The following is a 17,352-nucleotide window of genomic DNA, read 5'->3' as shown; positions in this document are numbered from 1 at the left end:
CTTAGTTCCCCGACCAGTGATTGAACCTGGGCCCTCAGCAGTGAAAGCCAGGGTCCTGACCACTGGACCACTAAGGGATTCCCTGAATGTCCATTACTTTTTGGGTATGTTTTTCATCCTGAGATGTTTTCTTTCTGATTTGAGACCATACTAGAATTAGTTTATTTGGCGGGAGTAAGGGAGAGGGAGACAGAGATGAATTCTCATTATTTGTTGTCAGAGGAGGATGGGTTTTTGTTCATAGGCGAAATAATGAAGCTGTTCTGTATGGCTCTATATGCTAAACAAAACCATTTTTAATCCATGGCAGGTAAAGTCAGCATCATTATATGTTTTGAATTTAGAAAGTCCATATTATAAACAAGTATATTATTTGAGTTGTGACGTAGGGCTATGATTAATGTGTCCACTTTGTGACTTTAGACATTCTCTAAGGGGGTAATGGTAAATACAGTAGAAAAGATAAATTTTGATTGCAGAGATTTGGAGCAGAGACAGGAACATCCTCAATAGGCAGCTTAATAGCCAGAGCCAGGTGCTAAGATGGGTTTGCATGAGTGGTACAATAAAGCTGACAAAGATAAAACTTTAAACTTGGCTCATACCTAGTTTAGATAGGAAAGCCAGACAGGATTTAAATTTTCAGTCTGTATAATCCTCCTGTTAATAATGGATTTGATTCAAATTGAGAAATTTGGATCTGCTGACTTTTATTACAAGTAATATTTTTTCATCAAAAAAAATTTTTTTTTAGAAATGGTATGAAATTTTAATAACTATAGGAAGATGGAAGAAGCTCACCTCTTCAGGGTCTTAAATATTTTGTTTTGCTATTTGAAGTTACGGGTTGTTGGTTGTGATCCTTAAAGAATGGTCCCACACTTTTCTTTATTTCTCATTTTCCGTATTAATTACCATGTAGTTAATTACTGGAAAAGCTGTGGGATCATGTAGATTCCAAAATTAGCACTGGTTAGCAAATAACAAGATTCACTTATATGGATAAATTTAGAGTAACCTTTGTCTCTATTTATATTGAAATGATCACTACAGCTAAATTTGTAATAGAAAATTTCCACCTTTGTTCTGTGCTTCGAAGCAGAATCCTTGACCTGTAAGGAACTAGAGCTACTGTGTACTTCAGTAATATGCAGGTCAGTCAGGTTCTATTCATTTGTAGTTAAGACCTACCCCAAGTTGATCCTTTTTTGAGAGAAGAGGCAGTTAAAAGAAAGTCAGCTGGCTGTATGTATACGTGGGTGTGCATTTAAAAGTCTTTGACACATTGTGTGTGTGTCTGATCTTTTTGAACTTATATTTCTGATCAGCATAAATGAAAAGCTATATTTCACTCTAAAGGCAGATAATATTTAGAAAGGAAGAATTGATTTGGACAGTGGAATAACTGTTCAAAGCAGTGATCATTGAAATCAGATTTTAAGAATGCCTTAATATTCACAGGATCTGTGGATGTTCACCGGGATGACTGTGTTCAGTTTATGCCTCTTGTCTAGGGGTGATTGTGATTGGCACACCCTCTTCTCTCAGTGGGCCCTGGCTTGTGTGATACAGTCATCCTAGGTCTAATGGGATTTCAGAGTCTAAATGTGGTTTTGAAAGCAGGGTAAAGCAGAAAAAATGACTTCTTCAAATCTCTGTTGAGGCCATCAGATAATCAGATGCTTTGCTGATTATTTTTGGAAAGAAGAATCTTACTAAATTCATCAGAATGACTTGAAAAAAAATTTTGTGGGGGAGAACGGCAAGAAATATTTTCATCAAAAAAAAACACCAACAGAAATATTTTCATCATCATCACCGCTACTGCTGCTATAGTTTGTGCCCTGGGAGTTTGAAATCACTCTTTATATTACACCCTTCTTCATTTTGCTTTTCTAGTACAACATTCAGAAGGGACAGAAGGATTCAGAATGAAAAGTTAAACCACTTCTTCTCAAAGACAACCACTGTTTAATCTAATTATACGTGGATTCTTTCAGAGTTAATATATACAAGCAGTCTCCATTCTGCCTTTCCAAAGGTACATTTTTTAGCTCTTTGATTTTTTTTCTCATAATATGCTTTCAATAATAATGAAAACTAAAAGGTTTTTGTTTTTTGTTTTTACTTGTAACTAATTTTAGACTTATAGAATAGTCCCCAAAATAGTGTAGAGGGTTTTGGTATGCTACACACTCATGTTCTTCTGCTATAATATTTGTATAATAACCATAACATAATTATCAAGACTAGGAAATTATCATTGGTAAGATAATATTAACTGAACCATAGACCTTATTTGAATTTTACCAGTTTTTCCACTGATGTTCTTTTTCTGTTCCGGGATCCCATCCAAGTCTCCACATTGTTTACGTATAGCTGCTTCTTGGTTGCCTTCTCTCATCTGTAATACATCCTCAGTCTTTCCATGTCTTTTATGATAACTAAATTTTAAAAAATTTATTGGAGTATAGTTGACTTACAGTGTTGTTGGTTTCAAATGTACAGCAAAGTGAGCCAGTTATATATATATACATCTCTCTCTCCACTGTTTTGTTTTTTTTAAAGATTCTTTTCCCATATAGGCCGTTACAAAGTATTGAATAGAGTTCCCTATGCTGTACATCCATCCATCTATACAGCAGGTTATTAGTTATCTGTTTTATATATTGATACTAAGTTTTGACTGTTTCTGCTTTCTATAGAGAATATCATTTCAGAATTATGGAGGCAAGGTTATTTTTTTAATCTTTGGGTTTTGTATAGTAGAATACAGTGGCAGGAATATGGGACTAAGAATCAGAAGCCTTTGTGAATTTGTGACAATCTCTGTATCAGTTTCTGTATCAGTTCTCTTGTTTGTAAAATAGAGATGATTTAAAAAAAAATCCCCTAAATTCAACTGGTGCCCAAATCCTGTATTGATTATATCAAGAGCTTATTAGGGTAAGGTTTCTAAAGGATTTTATAAAGAAAGCTGTCCATGTCTCTGTGTGTGGAATGGTATTGATCCTTCCCAAAACTTTTAAAAATAAACCTTTTATTTTAGAACAGTTTTAGATTTACAGAAAGTTTGCTAAGGTAGTACAGAGTTTTTTTTATACACCACACCTCTCATATACTCTGTGCCTGTTTCCCCCCTTATTAACATCTTGACATTAGTACGGCACATTTATTTCTGCATTAATGAATATCTCTCTAATCACCATGACCACCATGATGAATTTTGCCTTATGCCTTGACTCCTGCCATTTCCCATGAGATTAATACTGTGATTCTTTCCCCTTGCATTTTCATGATAAGCCTTTACTGATCCATTTGCTGTGAACCTTTTGTAATTTCCATGTGTCAGATGTTACCAGCTTCTAATTGGACATTGCCTTGGTACCCAGTCTAGGTTTCTGTCAGCAGTATAGTTTCACCCGTTTGCATAGAAAAATGTAAAGTTAAAGCAATTAAAAAGCAAAAAGCAGAAAAAAAACCCCAGTAGAACAAAGCAAGTAGTACAAATGTAAAAGTGGATATTGATAAAAGTTCAGGGTACATTGCAACAAAGGAAAAAGTGAAAGTGCTAACTGTATTTCATTTCTTAGAGATAATCATTGTTATCAATTTTACAATTTTGTGGTCAAGTTTTAAAATGAACACATTATTTTGAAGAAATGCCTTGGAAATTTTGACTATGGGTTCACTCAGATTATTAACTTTTTTTGTTGTTTACTTTTTAAAAAATACATAGGTTTTCTTTTTTAGGTCAATTTTAAATTGAGGTCAGTGTTCAGTTTCCATATATCCATTCACTCCTTCACATCAACTGTAATCAACAGTTCCCACCAGAGTGGTACATTTGTTACAAGAGGTGAACCAGCATTGACACCTAATTATCACCCAGGTCCTAGTGTATCTTAGGGTTCCCTCTTGGTGTAGTTCAGTAGTTTTGACAAATGTAGTATAATGACATGTATCCACCATTACAGTATCATATAGAATAGTTTCACTGTCCTAAAAATCTATGTTCCATGTCTTTATCCCTTTTTTTTTTTTTTTACTTTAAGCCCCTGACAGTCACACACTGTATGTGTATGTACCTCTAACTGTTTCCATTGTATTGCTTCTTCCAGAGTGTTGCTTACTTGGAGTCAAAATATGTTATCTTTTCAGATTGACATCTCTCACTTAGTAATATGTTTTCAGGACTCCTCTGTGTCTTTCTGTGACTTGCTGGCTCATCTTTTTAGTGCTGAATAATATTCTGTTGCATAGATGTATCATGGTCAGTTAATCTGTTCATCTCTTCAACATCTTGGTTGTTTCCAAATTCTAGCAGTTGTGAATAAAACTACTTAACTGTCATGTGCAAGATTTTGTTTGATGTAAATTTTAAACTCATTTGGATAAATACCAAGGAATTCAATTGCTGGATGGTGTGGTAAGAGTATGTTTAGTATTGCAAGAAACTGCCAAACTGTCTTCAGAAGCAGTGTTTTGCTTTCCCACCAGCAGTGAGTGAGAATTCCTGTTGCTCCCACATCCTTGCTCGCATTTGATGATGTCAGTATCTTGGATGTTAGCTATTCTCATATGTAGTGGCATTTGATTTTAACTTGCAGTTCTCTAATGAAATAAGTTGTTGAGCATCTTTTCATATAGTATGTGTTACGTGTATATTTTCTTTGGTGAGGTGTAAGTTTAGATCTTTTGCCCATTTTTAAATTGAGTTGTTTGTTTTCTTATTGTTTGAGTTCTTTGTATATTTCAGATAACAGCTGTTTGTCCAATGTCGTTTTTTGCAATATTTTCTCCTGTTTTGTGGCTTATCCTCTTATTCTCTTGACAGTGACTTTCACAGAGCAGAAGTTTTACATTTTAATAAAGTCCTTAGCAATTATATTTTTTATGCATCATGCCTTTTGTGTACTGTGCTGTGCTGAGTCACTTCAGTCATGTCCGACTGTGACCCTGTGGACCATAGCGTGCCAGGCTCCTGTCTATAGGATTGATTCTCCAGGCAAGAATACTGGAATGGGTTGCCATTTCCTCCTCTAGGGAATCTTCCCGACTCAGGGATCAAACCCACGTCTCCTGCATTGGCAGGTGGGTTCCTTACCATTAGTGCCACCTGGGAAGTCCCATGCCTTTTGGTATTGTATCTGAAAAGTCAGCATCAAACCCAGGGTCACTTAGTTTATTGCTTGCTTTTACTAGATTTTCATGTCATTATATTTATTTTGGTGTAGATGAAAAATGTTTTATGCTTCACCACTAGGGATTATTAGCTTTGTGGTTAACATTTTACTTTTGATAGTAATTAGGTTTTTGTAGTGACAAATTTTAAATGTCAGTTTTTTTTTCCCCCTGTAGGATACGTTTAATTCACTTTAAATCTGCAAATTCATAGAATTTTAGGCCAAGAAATGACATGAGTGTCTAGTTCATTTTGTAAATTAGTGCAGGATGGATGAAAACTATAAGGCCAAATAGCAAGATAGTGATAAAAACAGGACGCTAATTGTTTGGTTTATTATGGCAAATCAGATACTCAGAATGCTGAGAAGTGATCTCTTTCAATTCTCTAAGTTAGTTATGATAATTTGTAGGATATTTCTTTTCAGGCTGTTTAAATTCAAGTGCTATCACTAAAGTCAGCAGATATTAAAAAAAAAAAAACAACTAAAAACTTTAGATGTTGGTTGTGAGAAGGCAATGGCAACCCACTCCAGTTCTCTTGCCTGGAAAATCTCATGGACAGAGGAGCCTGGTGGGCTGCAGTCCATGGGGTCGCTAAGAGTCGGACACGACTGAGCGACTTCACTTTCACTTTTCACTTTCATGCATTGGAGAAGGAAATGGCAACCCACTCCAGTATTCTTGCCTGGAGAATCCCAGGGACAGGGGAGCCTGGTGGGCTGCTGTCTGTGGGGTCGCACAGAGTCTGATACGACTGAAGCAACTTAGCAACAGCAGCAGCAGATGTTGGTTAGTTTTTTTTTTCCCCAGAAATATTTACCAGCTCCTGTCACATTTACATAACATTGCTTGTTTAATTTTTGTCCACATAGTCTCACACAATCTTTGTGAGTTCTTCCCTTCCTTTTAACTTCAAGTTAATATACTTCTACATAGTTTTAAAACTTTTAAATGACTCCCTAATTGCATTAATAAAATAGAATTAAACACTTCCCCTGTTGGACATCGGTCTCTACTTTTTAAAACAAAAGAGAAATGCTACAGTATCATCTGCATTTTAAATTTGTAATAGCTGTGGAAAATGTGATATTCTTCTCTCAGTGTTCCCCCCATTACCTTTTACTTCTGGGGAAAAAACTCCCAGAGTAACAGCATAATACGTAACTGTATTTTTGAATCAACACCATTTAAAATTTCTGGGAAAATATTTTAAAATTTATTTTAAAGTGATATTGATTCAAAAATACATATAGCTTTCATTTTAAATATTCAGAGATAAAACACAAAGTGATTGTGATTTCTATTAGGATATTTGAGTATTGGGTAGTTAAGTATAAAATTCAAAAGAAAAAAGGATGTGCAGTTAAAAATGGCCTCTGTCTCATCTCTTGTCTCTTAAACAGTTAGGTTTCTGAGTTAACTTCTAGAATCAACCAGTTTTTAGGGGGCTGGAAAAAACCACTAGTTGGTGTTTTCCTCTAGTTTTGCTTTTTTCAGAATGCTATATAAATAGGATCAGGTAACTTCTTCAGCATGACTTCTTTCACTTGGCATAATGTGTTTGAAATTCATACATATGTTGCTTATATGAGTAGTTTATTCCTTTTATTGCTGAATATTTGTCCATGTGTGGGTGTACTATAGTTTTTAAATTCCTTTCCCAGTTGAGGGACATTTGAGTAATTTCCAAACATTCACAGGCAGGTTTTGTTTGAACGTAAGTTTTTCATTTTACTTGTGTGAATACCTAGTGACAGTATTGATGAGTTATTTGGATAGGTGTGTGTATAAGTTTATAAGAAACTGCCAAACTATTTTCTTAAGTGGCTGTACAATTTTACATTCCTACCAACAAACTTTTGCCTACTTTAGAACTAGGTTTTCTTAATATTTTGTTTTGTGACTTCTTTATATATTTTGGATACAAATCTTTTGAGATTTGTGAATATTTTCTCCCAATTCAGTTTTTCAATTTTTTCTTTTGTAAGTTGTGCTTTTGGGGTTGTATCTTAAATCCTTGTCTCGCCCAAGGTCTAATTTTAGGTCTGTGATACATTTTTTGAGTTATATTTTTATTATGGTGTACAGTGTGGATTGAGACTTTTTTGCATATGAGTACCTAGTTCTAGCACCATAGATTGAAAATACTTCTCTAGTTGTTTTTGAACCTTTGTTGAAGAGCAATTAATCGGTTGTCCTAAGTTAAAGGTTTAGCTGCTTTAAAAAATAGTAGCCAATTATTGAAATTATTCTTTTATAAATAAATTATATCAAGCTATAGAATAAAAGGACCGACTCAATGAACATGAGTTTGAGTAAACTCCTGGAGTTTGTGATGGACAGGGAGGCCTGGTGTGCTGCAGTCTATGGGGTCGCAAAGAGTCGGACACATCTGAGTGACTGAACTGACTGACTGACAGAGTAGAAGAGTATTATGAAATTTGGCTGGACATTGGTGTCCTATGGGCTTCCCTTGTGGCTCAGCTGGTAAAGAATCCGCCTGCAATGTGGGAGACCTGGGTTCAATCCCTGGGTTGGGAAGATCCCCTGGAGGAGGGAAAAGCTACCCACTCCAGTATTCTGGCCTGGAGAATGGCATGGACTTTATAGTCCATGGGGTTGCAAAGAGTTGAACACAACTGAGCGACTGTCACTTTCACTTTGGTGTCCTATACTGTGAGATTTGGGTTAATCTAGTTTATCTGAATATTTAGGAATTTAGATGTACTTTGCAGTTAACAACTCTTAAGTAACTGTTAAACTTAAAAAATAAATAAATTTATTTATTTATTTTTGCCTGTGCTGAGTCTTTGTTTGTGCACAGTTTTCTCTAGTTGCTGTGTGTGGGCTTTAGTAATTGTGGTGCTTGGGCTCAGTAGTTGTGGTTCCTAGGCTTACTTGCTCTGCAGCATGTGAGGTCTTCCCAGATCAGGGATCAGACCCATGTCTTCTGCATTGGCAGGTGGATTCCTTACCAGTGAACCACCAAGGAAACCCCAACTATTAAACTTTTAAATGCTAGAGTAGAAGTTAAATGCCAAGAGGCAGGTGTTACTTTAAAGAGATCATTGGACGAAATATTGGAGATTAAGACAGACTTTGAAGATTAATGGCTATTTTTTTACATTATTTGTTGATGGTTGTTTTTTCATCATTCTGGGAAGGGAGAGTGATAGTGTTAGTTGCTTAGTCGTGTCCAACTCTTTGTGACCCCATGGACTGTACGTAGCCTGCCAGGCTCCTTCGTCCATGGGATTCTCCAGTCAAGAGTAGTGGAGTGGGTTGCCATTCCCTTCTCCAGGGGATCTTTCCAACCCAGGAGTCGAAAGCAGGTCTCCTGCATCGCAGGCGGATCCTTTTACCATCTGAGCCCCATTGCTCTTAAATCCTGTTCCATTTTTAAGATTAGCTTTTATCTTTGGAAACCCCACTCCTATCCTGTTACTCCTTCTTTTGGATAGACTCTGCCATACAGTTTTATTATCTGTAACCTGGTAAAAACAAATAACATAACATTTTTCATTTTAATTAAAGTGCATAGTCCAATGGCGTTAAATACATTACCAGTGTTATACAACCATTATTACCACTGTAGTTCCAGAACTTTTTCGTCACTACAAGACCCCATTCTTGTCCTTAAGGACTTCACAGTCTGGTGAGGAAAACAGGTAACCTAATGTTTACAATATGGTGTGGCAAATTACATGTCAGAGCTTGCTATAATTAAGCTGTATTCGTTCAACTAAAATTTTACTTTGAAAAAGCAAAGTAATTTTTGGTTAGGTTAACATCCAGGTTGTCCTACCACTCCATACCTGAATTAAATTTAGACTAGACTGAAATCTTTAGTTTTTTTGGCTTAAATAAATTCAGGACTCACAAATCCTTGTGCCCTCTACTTTGTAAGATCATTTGAGAAATAGCGCTATTTGGGATGGTAAAAGAATCTGCCTGCAGTGCAGGAGACCCAGTTACTTTGTGTAACAAGAAGGAAACTGAAAAATTGATACTCTGATTTAAAGCTAAATTATGAACTCTTCCTTTTCTCATGGAGCAGAAAAAAACAGAATTAGAACTTCCTAGTTATCTGTTTCTATCCTCAATTGAGCTGTTTTGACTTATTCTAGTTGTAGTGACAGCTTCCTTGATTATGGTCAAATATGGCATTATACAGGCATGCTTGTGTCTATTGGCAGATCATTTGAGGAATAGCTGTATTTAGGATACTGTGTCAAGAGATTGTGTTTCTGAACTCTTTGAAGCTTTGGAGTTGGAAATTGATGATTTAAAATTGAATATTTTAGCAGTTTTAGTGAAAGACAGTGTTAGCGACATTGAACAGTGTTGTAATACAGATTTTATTTGCATTCTGCTGTCAGGGTTTGTTTGCTGTAGCACAAGATTGTTTTGGAAAAGTAAAACACAATACAGCCCTTTGTTTTTAAGATTCTGCAGTCTTCCTAATATAGTCAGTCTCAGAAAGAGTTGCTATCCCAAATGATGGTTAATGTTTTAGTTAGCAATTTCAATGTTTATCATAGGAAGACAAGTTCATATTACTAGATCTAGACTTCTAATAAATTGTGTTTACAGATTTAATAAAGCCTGAATTTGTGACAGTTTTGGTTGTTTATTCAAAAAGAATGAAAAATTAAAAATAACCCCCTAGTTTGATTAGTTTTACTAATAATTTTGGCATTTGCTTTCAGGAAAAATAACTGTAGTCTTGTTTTTTCAGGGTAATCACTTTGATCAATATGAAGAAGGACATTTGGAAATTGAACAAGCATCCCTTGACAAGCCTATAGAATCGGTAAGATCAGTGCTTAATTTGGGGTCATAGATAGATAGGTAGTGTTCGTGTGACACTTGATGTGAATGAAGTTAAACTTATTAATTAACTTATAGTACAGTTTAGAGCTGTTTTATTGCATGCCCTATAGTAATCAAGTAGAGTTTGAGTTGTAATCTAATATTTAATATGTTAGGAAATCAGTGAAAAAAATCTAGAAACATTTTTGAATTTTGATGGAAAAATATCATTTTTGGCCCATACTGATATTCTGTTAAAGATAACAAGTTTAAGTTTAGTTGAAGTTTCTGTAAATTAAATAAAGGAGTAAAATGTATTTTGATCCTTTAAAAAACCTTCACCTTTCCTGGCAACACAATCATGTGTGAAATGTTCCATTAGGAACAGTTAGGGGTTAATGTTTTTATTTACCAGACTCTTGTGAGACATGGTAACTTCGGTCTCTATGGTTTAAGAGATGTCTGGTTTTTGTCAAAAGTTGATTGTATCTATTCACATGACTTAATTTTAAATATTGATACAACGCAACAGAACAAAGAGATTTGTTTTCCTGACTCTTAATTTTTGAACATTATTTTTATTTTGAAAAGCCCTTTATTTTCAGATTACACAGTCCATTGTTAAAATGTCTAAATTTGTCAGTATTGTCAGTATTTAATATTTGTTCTTAAGTGTATGTATGGAGTCATCGGAGAGAGAGTCTCTATAAATAACAGTCAAGATGTTCCCCTTCTCCCTTTAAGAAATACTAGCTGCTTCTCCTCCCTCAGGAAAATAAGGCAATTTAGAGAATACAGATATTTTAACTTTAGCTTTTATTTTCATAGCTGTAGCATAGTAAAGGATCAACATATATTTATGTTCCTAACTAGGTTGGTGTTGTGTGTGTTTGTGTGTGTGTTTAGATGTTTACAGAAATTTACACAACTTGGGGTGTTCGACATTTTTCTTCCACAGCAGTTGGCCCATATTAGCTAAGCAGCCATGATCTGGTTTGTATTGCACGGTCTGCCTTTTTTTAATTTCTTCTCTAGGGTTTCTTTCTCCCCCACCTCCCCTTCTTATTTCTGTTCTTCTGGTCCAGTGAACACTGCATATAGTACCTTCTGTCTTAATGTGCTGGCATGATGCTAGACTTAGGCATGGCAGTAATTGATGACGCATGTGATAATGCTGCAGAGGGAGAATTCACATCTGATGTTGTGCTGAAAGCCCAGTCTTGTGTTTTGACTTAAGGATGAAATGCCAGGCCCACTTTGATGAGTTAAAAAATCTTTGGAGTTTTTGTCTTATTTTACTATCGTCTTGGGAATCATCACAAGGTGGAATTTTACAGTGAAATCTATGGGCTAGCTAGGTCAGTATTTTATACTTGAAAAAGAACTTTTCCATATCATTTAAATGTTTCTTTGGGTCAAAGTTTAAGAATAGATAGCTGTCAGCAGAAAGACCCAGGTGCCATATTCTACAAGGTACAAGGTTGATTAATATTATACAAGCTATAATTGAGTGGGTACTCTGACTCAACAGTAGCAGGAAATTTAGCTGGACTAAATTTGCGGCCTAGTATTCATTATTGCTATACTCAAGAAAGTTTTAATAAAAGCACGAAATTAAATGATATTTAACATTTTAAAAGCCTTCTTTTAGGACTGCATTTAAAGGTTTTTGGAAGGTTTGTTCCTTTGGCATGTGGGACTAGTGCTCTTTTTCCTCTCACAATGTCCAGGAATTTTCCCATCATATGTCATAGAGAGAACACTGTCAGAAGGCAGTCTGACTGAGTAATCTCAGTGAGTAGGAGTGGAATTGATACATGCCTTACTTATTAAATAGTATTATCTTCTCCACTAAAAATAGCAAGTGTCCTCGGACTGGATATTTAATTTTTTATGAATAAGTATATATTCAGAGATGTATAGTAGTAAATTGTACTTCTAATGAAAATTTACTCCTGAAACACATTAAAATATGCATTATTTGTAATGTGGTAGTTTAGGTAGTAATAGTAAGGTGCTTCATAGCCAACGTGGTGTTAGATAGAAGTGGGGCAAAAAGAGAGGGATTTTTCTGTTCCCAATCATTTGGGGGTAAATTTAAAGTTTTAAAAGAAAGTCCTAAAATGATTGGCATAAAAATAGTGTAGTAACTTCCAAGAGCCCTATCACCTTGGGAATGCCCACCAAGTAAGTGTATATTAGTTACACATCTGGCTGGCTGGCTATCTTGTTGAGCTATCGAGCTATCTTGTTCTTAGGGGGAAATAGCAGTTGCTTCTAACACACAGAAAGAGTCTCTGCTGAATTAAAATCTTTCTCTGCAGCAATATCTATTGAGAGGTGCTGACTGTTTTGCTACAGCATGCAACTCAAAAGTGGCTGGAAATATGCAGCTTTGGGAGTCTACAGATCATTGCAGGAGCTAAAGGTCTAGTCATTTTTTTTTTTAAACAAAGGTAATCTGCAGCAGCTGGTAACCGAGGAAGTCTCTGCACAGGTTTGTGCCAAGAATATGCCCATGTGAAGGGTTATTGTGAGTATAGGATTAAGGGCTTTTTGATTTGTAATAGGGTAAATGTGTTGCAAACTAGCAAGATGGGAAATGAGATACAAAGATGTGATAATACATTATGATTTTGATAAACTTGTGAAGCTTAGATTTGTTCCTGAGATGATACAGGTACTTCAGTTTCAATCTGGAAATGTTGAAAATGCATCAGAATCCAGCATTAATGAAATAGGTGGTTATCTTTGGTATAAATTTTTATTTTCCCTGGTTTATTTCAACCAACCAGATATCTTTCAGTGAAGTTTCTGGTCGACAATAAAACACTGTTCCAAGAAAATTGTTAAAGAATTGCCAGAAAACTTGTTTATCTGAATTAAAGAGAAGGTGGAAAGTATAAACATTTTGCTCTTATTACAAAAAATTTTTTTAATTTATGTTTTAATGTAGCTGCTTTATGAGATTTTTAGGTCCCAGCTATAATTATGATCTCCACTTTATACCGAAAAATAAAGCATTTAAAAAACAAAAATCTTAAAACCATGACCCAGTCTAGAATTCCACCATAGATCCAAAAATTGGTTGATCTGACTTAAGGTATATGGTTCTTTGTGATCTTTACCATAGAAAGAAGATGAGAAATCAGATGGGAGAGTGATTATAAGCTATACAAAGGCAAAATCCCTGCACCATAGACTTAAAATATGTTGTCATTGTTGCAGTTGGAAGTGAAACTGCCCGTCAGCCAGTACTTGGTCTTTGTTCTACCTGACTGATTAAAATTCTGTCTTTATAGTTGTCAGGTTGACTGAGCAGGTTTAAAAAATTAATGTAAGTTTTCAAATTCCAGTTGCTGATGTTTACTTTGCATATCTAAGGATTTAGAAGTATATGTATAAGTGGGTTTTGTCATGTTGCGTATCTGTTTAGATCTGTGGACTCCACTAGTTCCAAACTGTAATTCTATAAGACTGCTGATTTGATATTTCGCAGTGACCACATGTGGACTGCACTATAAATAATGTGCTTCTTGGAGCTGAATGGTGTAGCATTACTATATGGCTTTTCTCTCTAGTCTTCATTGTGTCATCTGTAGTGAGCTATAGATTTTTTTGTTTGGGGAATTTTTACAACTTGTTGTTTGCATGGGTTCACCTAGTAGCACTTGGTTTTTGCTTATAGAGTCTTTAATACACAATCAGCAAAGCTTACAATCCACTCAAGAGATTTGCCATTTTTGTCACTGTTGAAAATGAGCTAAATGGTGTAAATTGAATGTGGCTGTCGACTAAAAGAAAATTCAGTGTGGAATTAGTATTCATCTAGTCATTGCCATAATTGTAGTATAGTTTTCTCTTGAGACTTGGTATTCTGTTTCCTACTATTAAAAAACTTAGAATCAACCCCACACAATGAAGTGAATTTTAGTCTATATTTTGGCAGACTCCCATTATACAGATTGGTGGGGCTGTTTCCCAAATCGTTATTGTTTCTTTGATGGTATACAGTTTCAGGGAACAGAGGGAAGTTCCTAGGAAAGTTTTCTACTTGGTATTTAATTAAATTGTTGAGGAATGGCTGAAACAATAATGAGATGGTTTTTTGTTTTGGGGCTGGTATTGTGTTTTTAGCATATTGGTAGTTGTTTCTGATACACATTTCTTGCTATTACTGATGTTCCCATTTAAAAATTATATCCTCCTTTCTTGCACATTTAGTACAGAAGATTAAAATATAGCACTTTAATTTACATTTAAGTTTAGAAATAGAAAAACCATAAAGGCCAATTTAGGTAATCTAGATGAAAAAAGTTTTGAATTTTTAGCTCAGCTTCATAGTTTAACCAGAATTGAGAAGAACTTCATTCCTAACCAAATAAAATGCCAGACTGCCACCATTTTTGAATGTTAAGGACAGAGAGTAATAAATAGGTCATGGGAAGAATTCCCTGGCAGTCCAGTGGTTAGGACTCTGCACTTTAACTGCCAAGAACTCAGGTTCAATCCCTCATCAGGGTACTGACACCCCACAGGCCGTGTGGCGCGGCCAAACAACAACAATAGGTTTTGGGAACTCTTTATGAATGATCTGGAAAACGACCTTTTTGCCTACCTCCCTTGGGCAAAGTTAGTTGCTTTATTAATTGTTTAAAATTAGTGTTTTCCTGCATTTCTTCCATGTGTATTTAAATTATAAACAGCCTATCTCACTATACATGCCCCTTTTGTCAGTCACAAACCAGTCTGTGTTAAAAAAAATACATTTTCAGTTCTATAAGATTATAACTAAACTTCAAATTATTTATTTTGTTTAAAAATAAAAAATGAAGTTTTTTAAGTCACTTTTGTAGTAACCATAATAATAAATTGTTATTTCAGGAGTTAAATAATGCTCATTGCCCTTGTTATGTCTAGATTACCAGTTGAGGCTACAGATTACTGCAGTTTACTGTTATAAATGACATTTAGTTCTGTTAATACTTTGTTATGAGGTATTTTGACGTGCCTTTCTTGTGTTACCCATCATCCTTAAGCCTACTCTATTTTTGACTAGCCTTTATAAAACTTTTTTCTTTTGGTAGGAAAAGGGACCATAGTGAATGCTAGTCCTTTCTGCAGAGTTGCAGAACTGCCATTTTTCCTCCAAAAACAGATATAGTCTGAAATTATAGGAAAGGCTCAGATTTTCTGTAATCTAGGAGGTTGGTGAGTGGAAGACTTTCTGGGAGATATGCCTATTATTTTTGTTGCTTTTTGTTATAATTGCAAGGACATGGAGTGGCATATTAATAATATTAATACATAACCACTGACATTTCATTCCCTGTTCACACTTGGGGAAAGTGAAAGAAAGTGAAGTCACTCAGTCGTCTCCGACTCTTTGCGACCCCATGGACTGCCATGGGATTTTCCAGGCAAGAGTACTAGAGTGAGTTGCCATTTCCTTCTCCAGGAGATCTTCCCAACCCGGGGATTGAACCTGGGTCTCCTGCATTGTAGGCAGACGCTTTACCGTCTGAGCCACCAGGGAAGTAGATTTAATTAAAGAACAGTTTTCCTTTAAAGATTTAGAAGAGAAGTACCACTGCCATTTTGTATCAATAGCTTTTTTTGAGAAGGTGACAGCCATCTTGAGTGGTTTTGTGAAAGTGATGCTAATGTGTATAACCCTAAATTTTTCTTTTTTCTCCCTCTCCCTTTAACATTTGCTTTTCCTTTCACTGTTGTCAGTCACAACACGCTGCTCTTGAATCTCTCAGCTGGTCTTGACTCGTGAATTTACTTATGCTTTCACTCTTCTTTAATAAATACATTAATTGCAAGCAGTGAATTGAAAACAAGACAAAAAAAAAAAAAACGACCATTAGTGATTGGACAGTTTCTTACTTTGTGTTACATTTAACTGTTCTTTTGACAGCCCAGTTTTTAAAGCCAGGTTCGTATGGAAATGCTTTCACTCCACTTGCACTGCTTTTGGAAATAGCATACTGCTTCATTTGTCTGTTTATTTTAGTGCATTCATAATATAACACTGTCAGCATAATGTCTCATCTCCACTTAGCCAAAAGATAGTTTTTTTAATTTAAAAAAAGAGACAACAATTTTTGTCAGCATGGTTTTAATACCCTAAATCTGTGCCTAGTCATAAAATTAGCCTATTAAAAGATTTAACAATACTTTATTCAGCTACATTATCTTAGAGTCATTCTGCTATCCTTGTCCTTTCTGCAGTTAATTTAGTTGTAGGAGTTATGATATAAAACAAGGATTTTATGTACAGGTAAGTTTATTTCCACAGTAGTACTATAAAGGCCTCTCTCTTTATCTTCATTTTCTGCTAACATTAGTTGTATTAAGACTTACAAAAGTTTTTTTTTTTTTTTTTTTAAATAAAGCTATTTATAAATAGTTAGGCATTCAGTACTTGGATTACATATAACCATAGCATTTTCTCATTCTCTCAATTCCTAGCAAAAAATAATCTCTAGTGACCTTTTGTGCACAGTAATGACTGTGTATATGTATGTTTAAAATAATTGCATTTTTTTATAGAAACAGTTTTCATTATCATTTGCCCCATTTTTTCAAGTATCCTGATCTTCGTTCCTCTAATGAATAAAATAATAAGCTGCTCAGTCCAGTTTTCTAGTTGGCATCCTGTCATAAACTCATAGAAGGAAGTTGACCCTTTTTTTTTTTTAAGCAGAGCATTGAAGAGACCTGATCTTCCTCTTGTAACTTACTATCAGAGAATATACTAGTAACATAATTTTTTCTATAATTCTAGAGCATTTTACCATTGAATATGTAGCTGGAAGATAAAAGTCAATTTAATCTGAGATGTTTGTTTTTAATTCAGAAATTTATGGTTTAGTTGACTTCATAATTTCATTTCAAGAAATAATGAGATTATTTTCAAGTGGTGATACCCAATTAATATTATAAATTACATCTTAATGCATACAGAACACTTTTTGTTTACAATTTTTAAATGTTTTCCTTTTGATAAGTAACATCATTTTATCAGATACAGTTAAATGATTATTTTAGTGTTCTCTCTGTATTTGTAAAAAGCAAAGAACTGGACAAAGGTCTGCAGAGGTTTCTAAGATCTTGAAACCTTATGCAAAAGCTGACATTTAATTGTTGTTTCTAGTGTCTTTACATGTGGTTTCCATTGAAAGATCTTTTCCACTGTGCTCCTAGGAAGATGAGACATTATGTATATTGGTTTTTTTCCCCTACATGCACTAATGGTTCTTTACTGTTAACTTATTGCTAGGCCTGTTTCATTCTAACATTTTAGCATTTTTGTTAGATTACATGTTGAAATGCATCACTCAGTCT

The 17,352-nt window shown here is 34.9% G+C and overlaps 1 protein-coding gene across 8 annotated transcripts in view; it reads left to right on the top strand.

Annotated features, from left to right (window-relative positions):
* Positions 1 to 17,352, top strand: part of GPATCH8 (G-patch domain containing 8) — a 90,432-nt gene that overhangs the window by 10,139 nt on the left and 62,941 nt on the right. For 2 of the 8 annotated variants that reach the window (XM_043904832.1, XM_043904834.1), the window contains exons 2-4: positions 9,926 to 10,000; positions 10,958 to 10,992; positions 15,923 to 15,940. Coding sequence is in view for 2 of the 8 variants with exons in the window: in XM_043904830.1 (XP_043760765.1) it covers positions 9,926 to 10,000 (75 nt within the window). In the remaining 6 variants the exon portion in view is untranslated. Of the gene's footprint in view, positions 1 to 9,925; positions 10,001 to 10,957; positions 10,993 to 15,922; positions 15,941 to 17,352 lie in introns of those variants that run through there. The other 6 variants (XM_043904833.1, XM_043904835.1, XM_043904830.1 and 3 more) reach the window with 4 other exon arrangements.

This window comes from Cervus elaphus, chromosome 5, assembly GCF_910594005.1.
Source record: "Cervus elaphus chromosome 5, mCerEla1.1, whole genome shotgun sequence".
In the NCBI taxonomy this organism is placed as follows: domain Eukaryota; kingdom Metazoa; phylum Chordata; class Mammalia; order Artiodactyla; family Cervidae; genus Cervus; species Cervus elaphus.
This window is presented reverse-complemented; position numbering and strand designations above follow the sequence as displayed.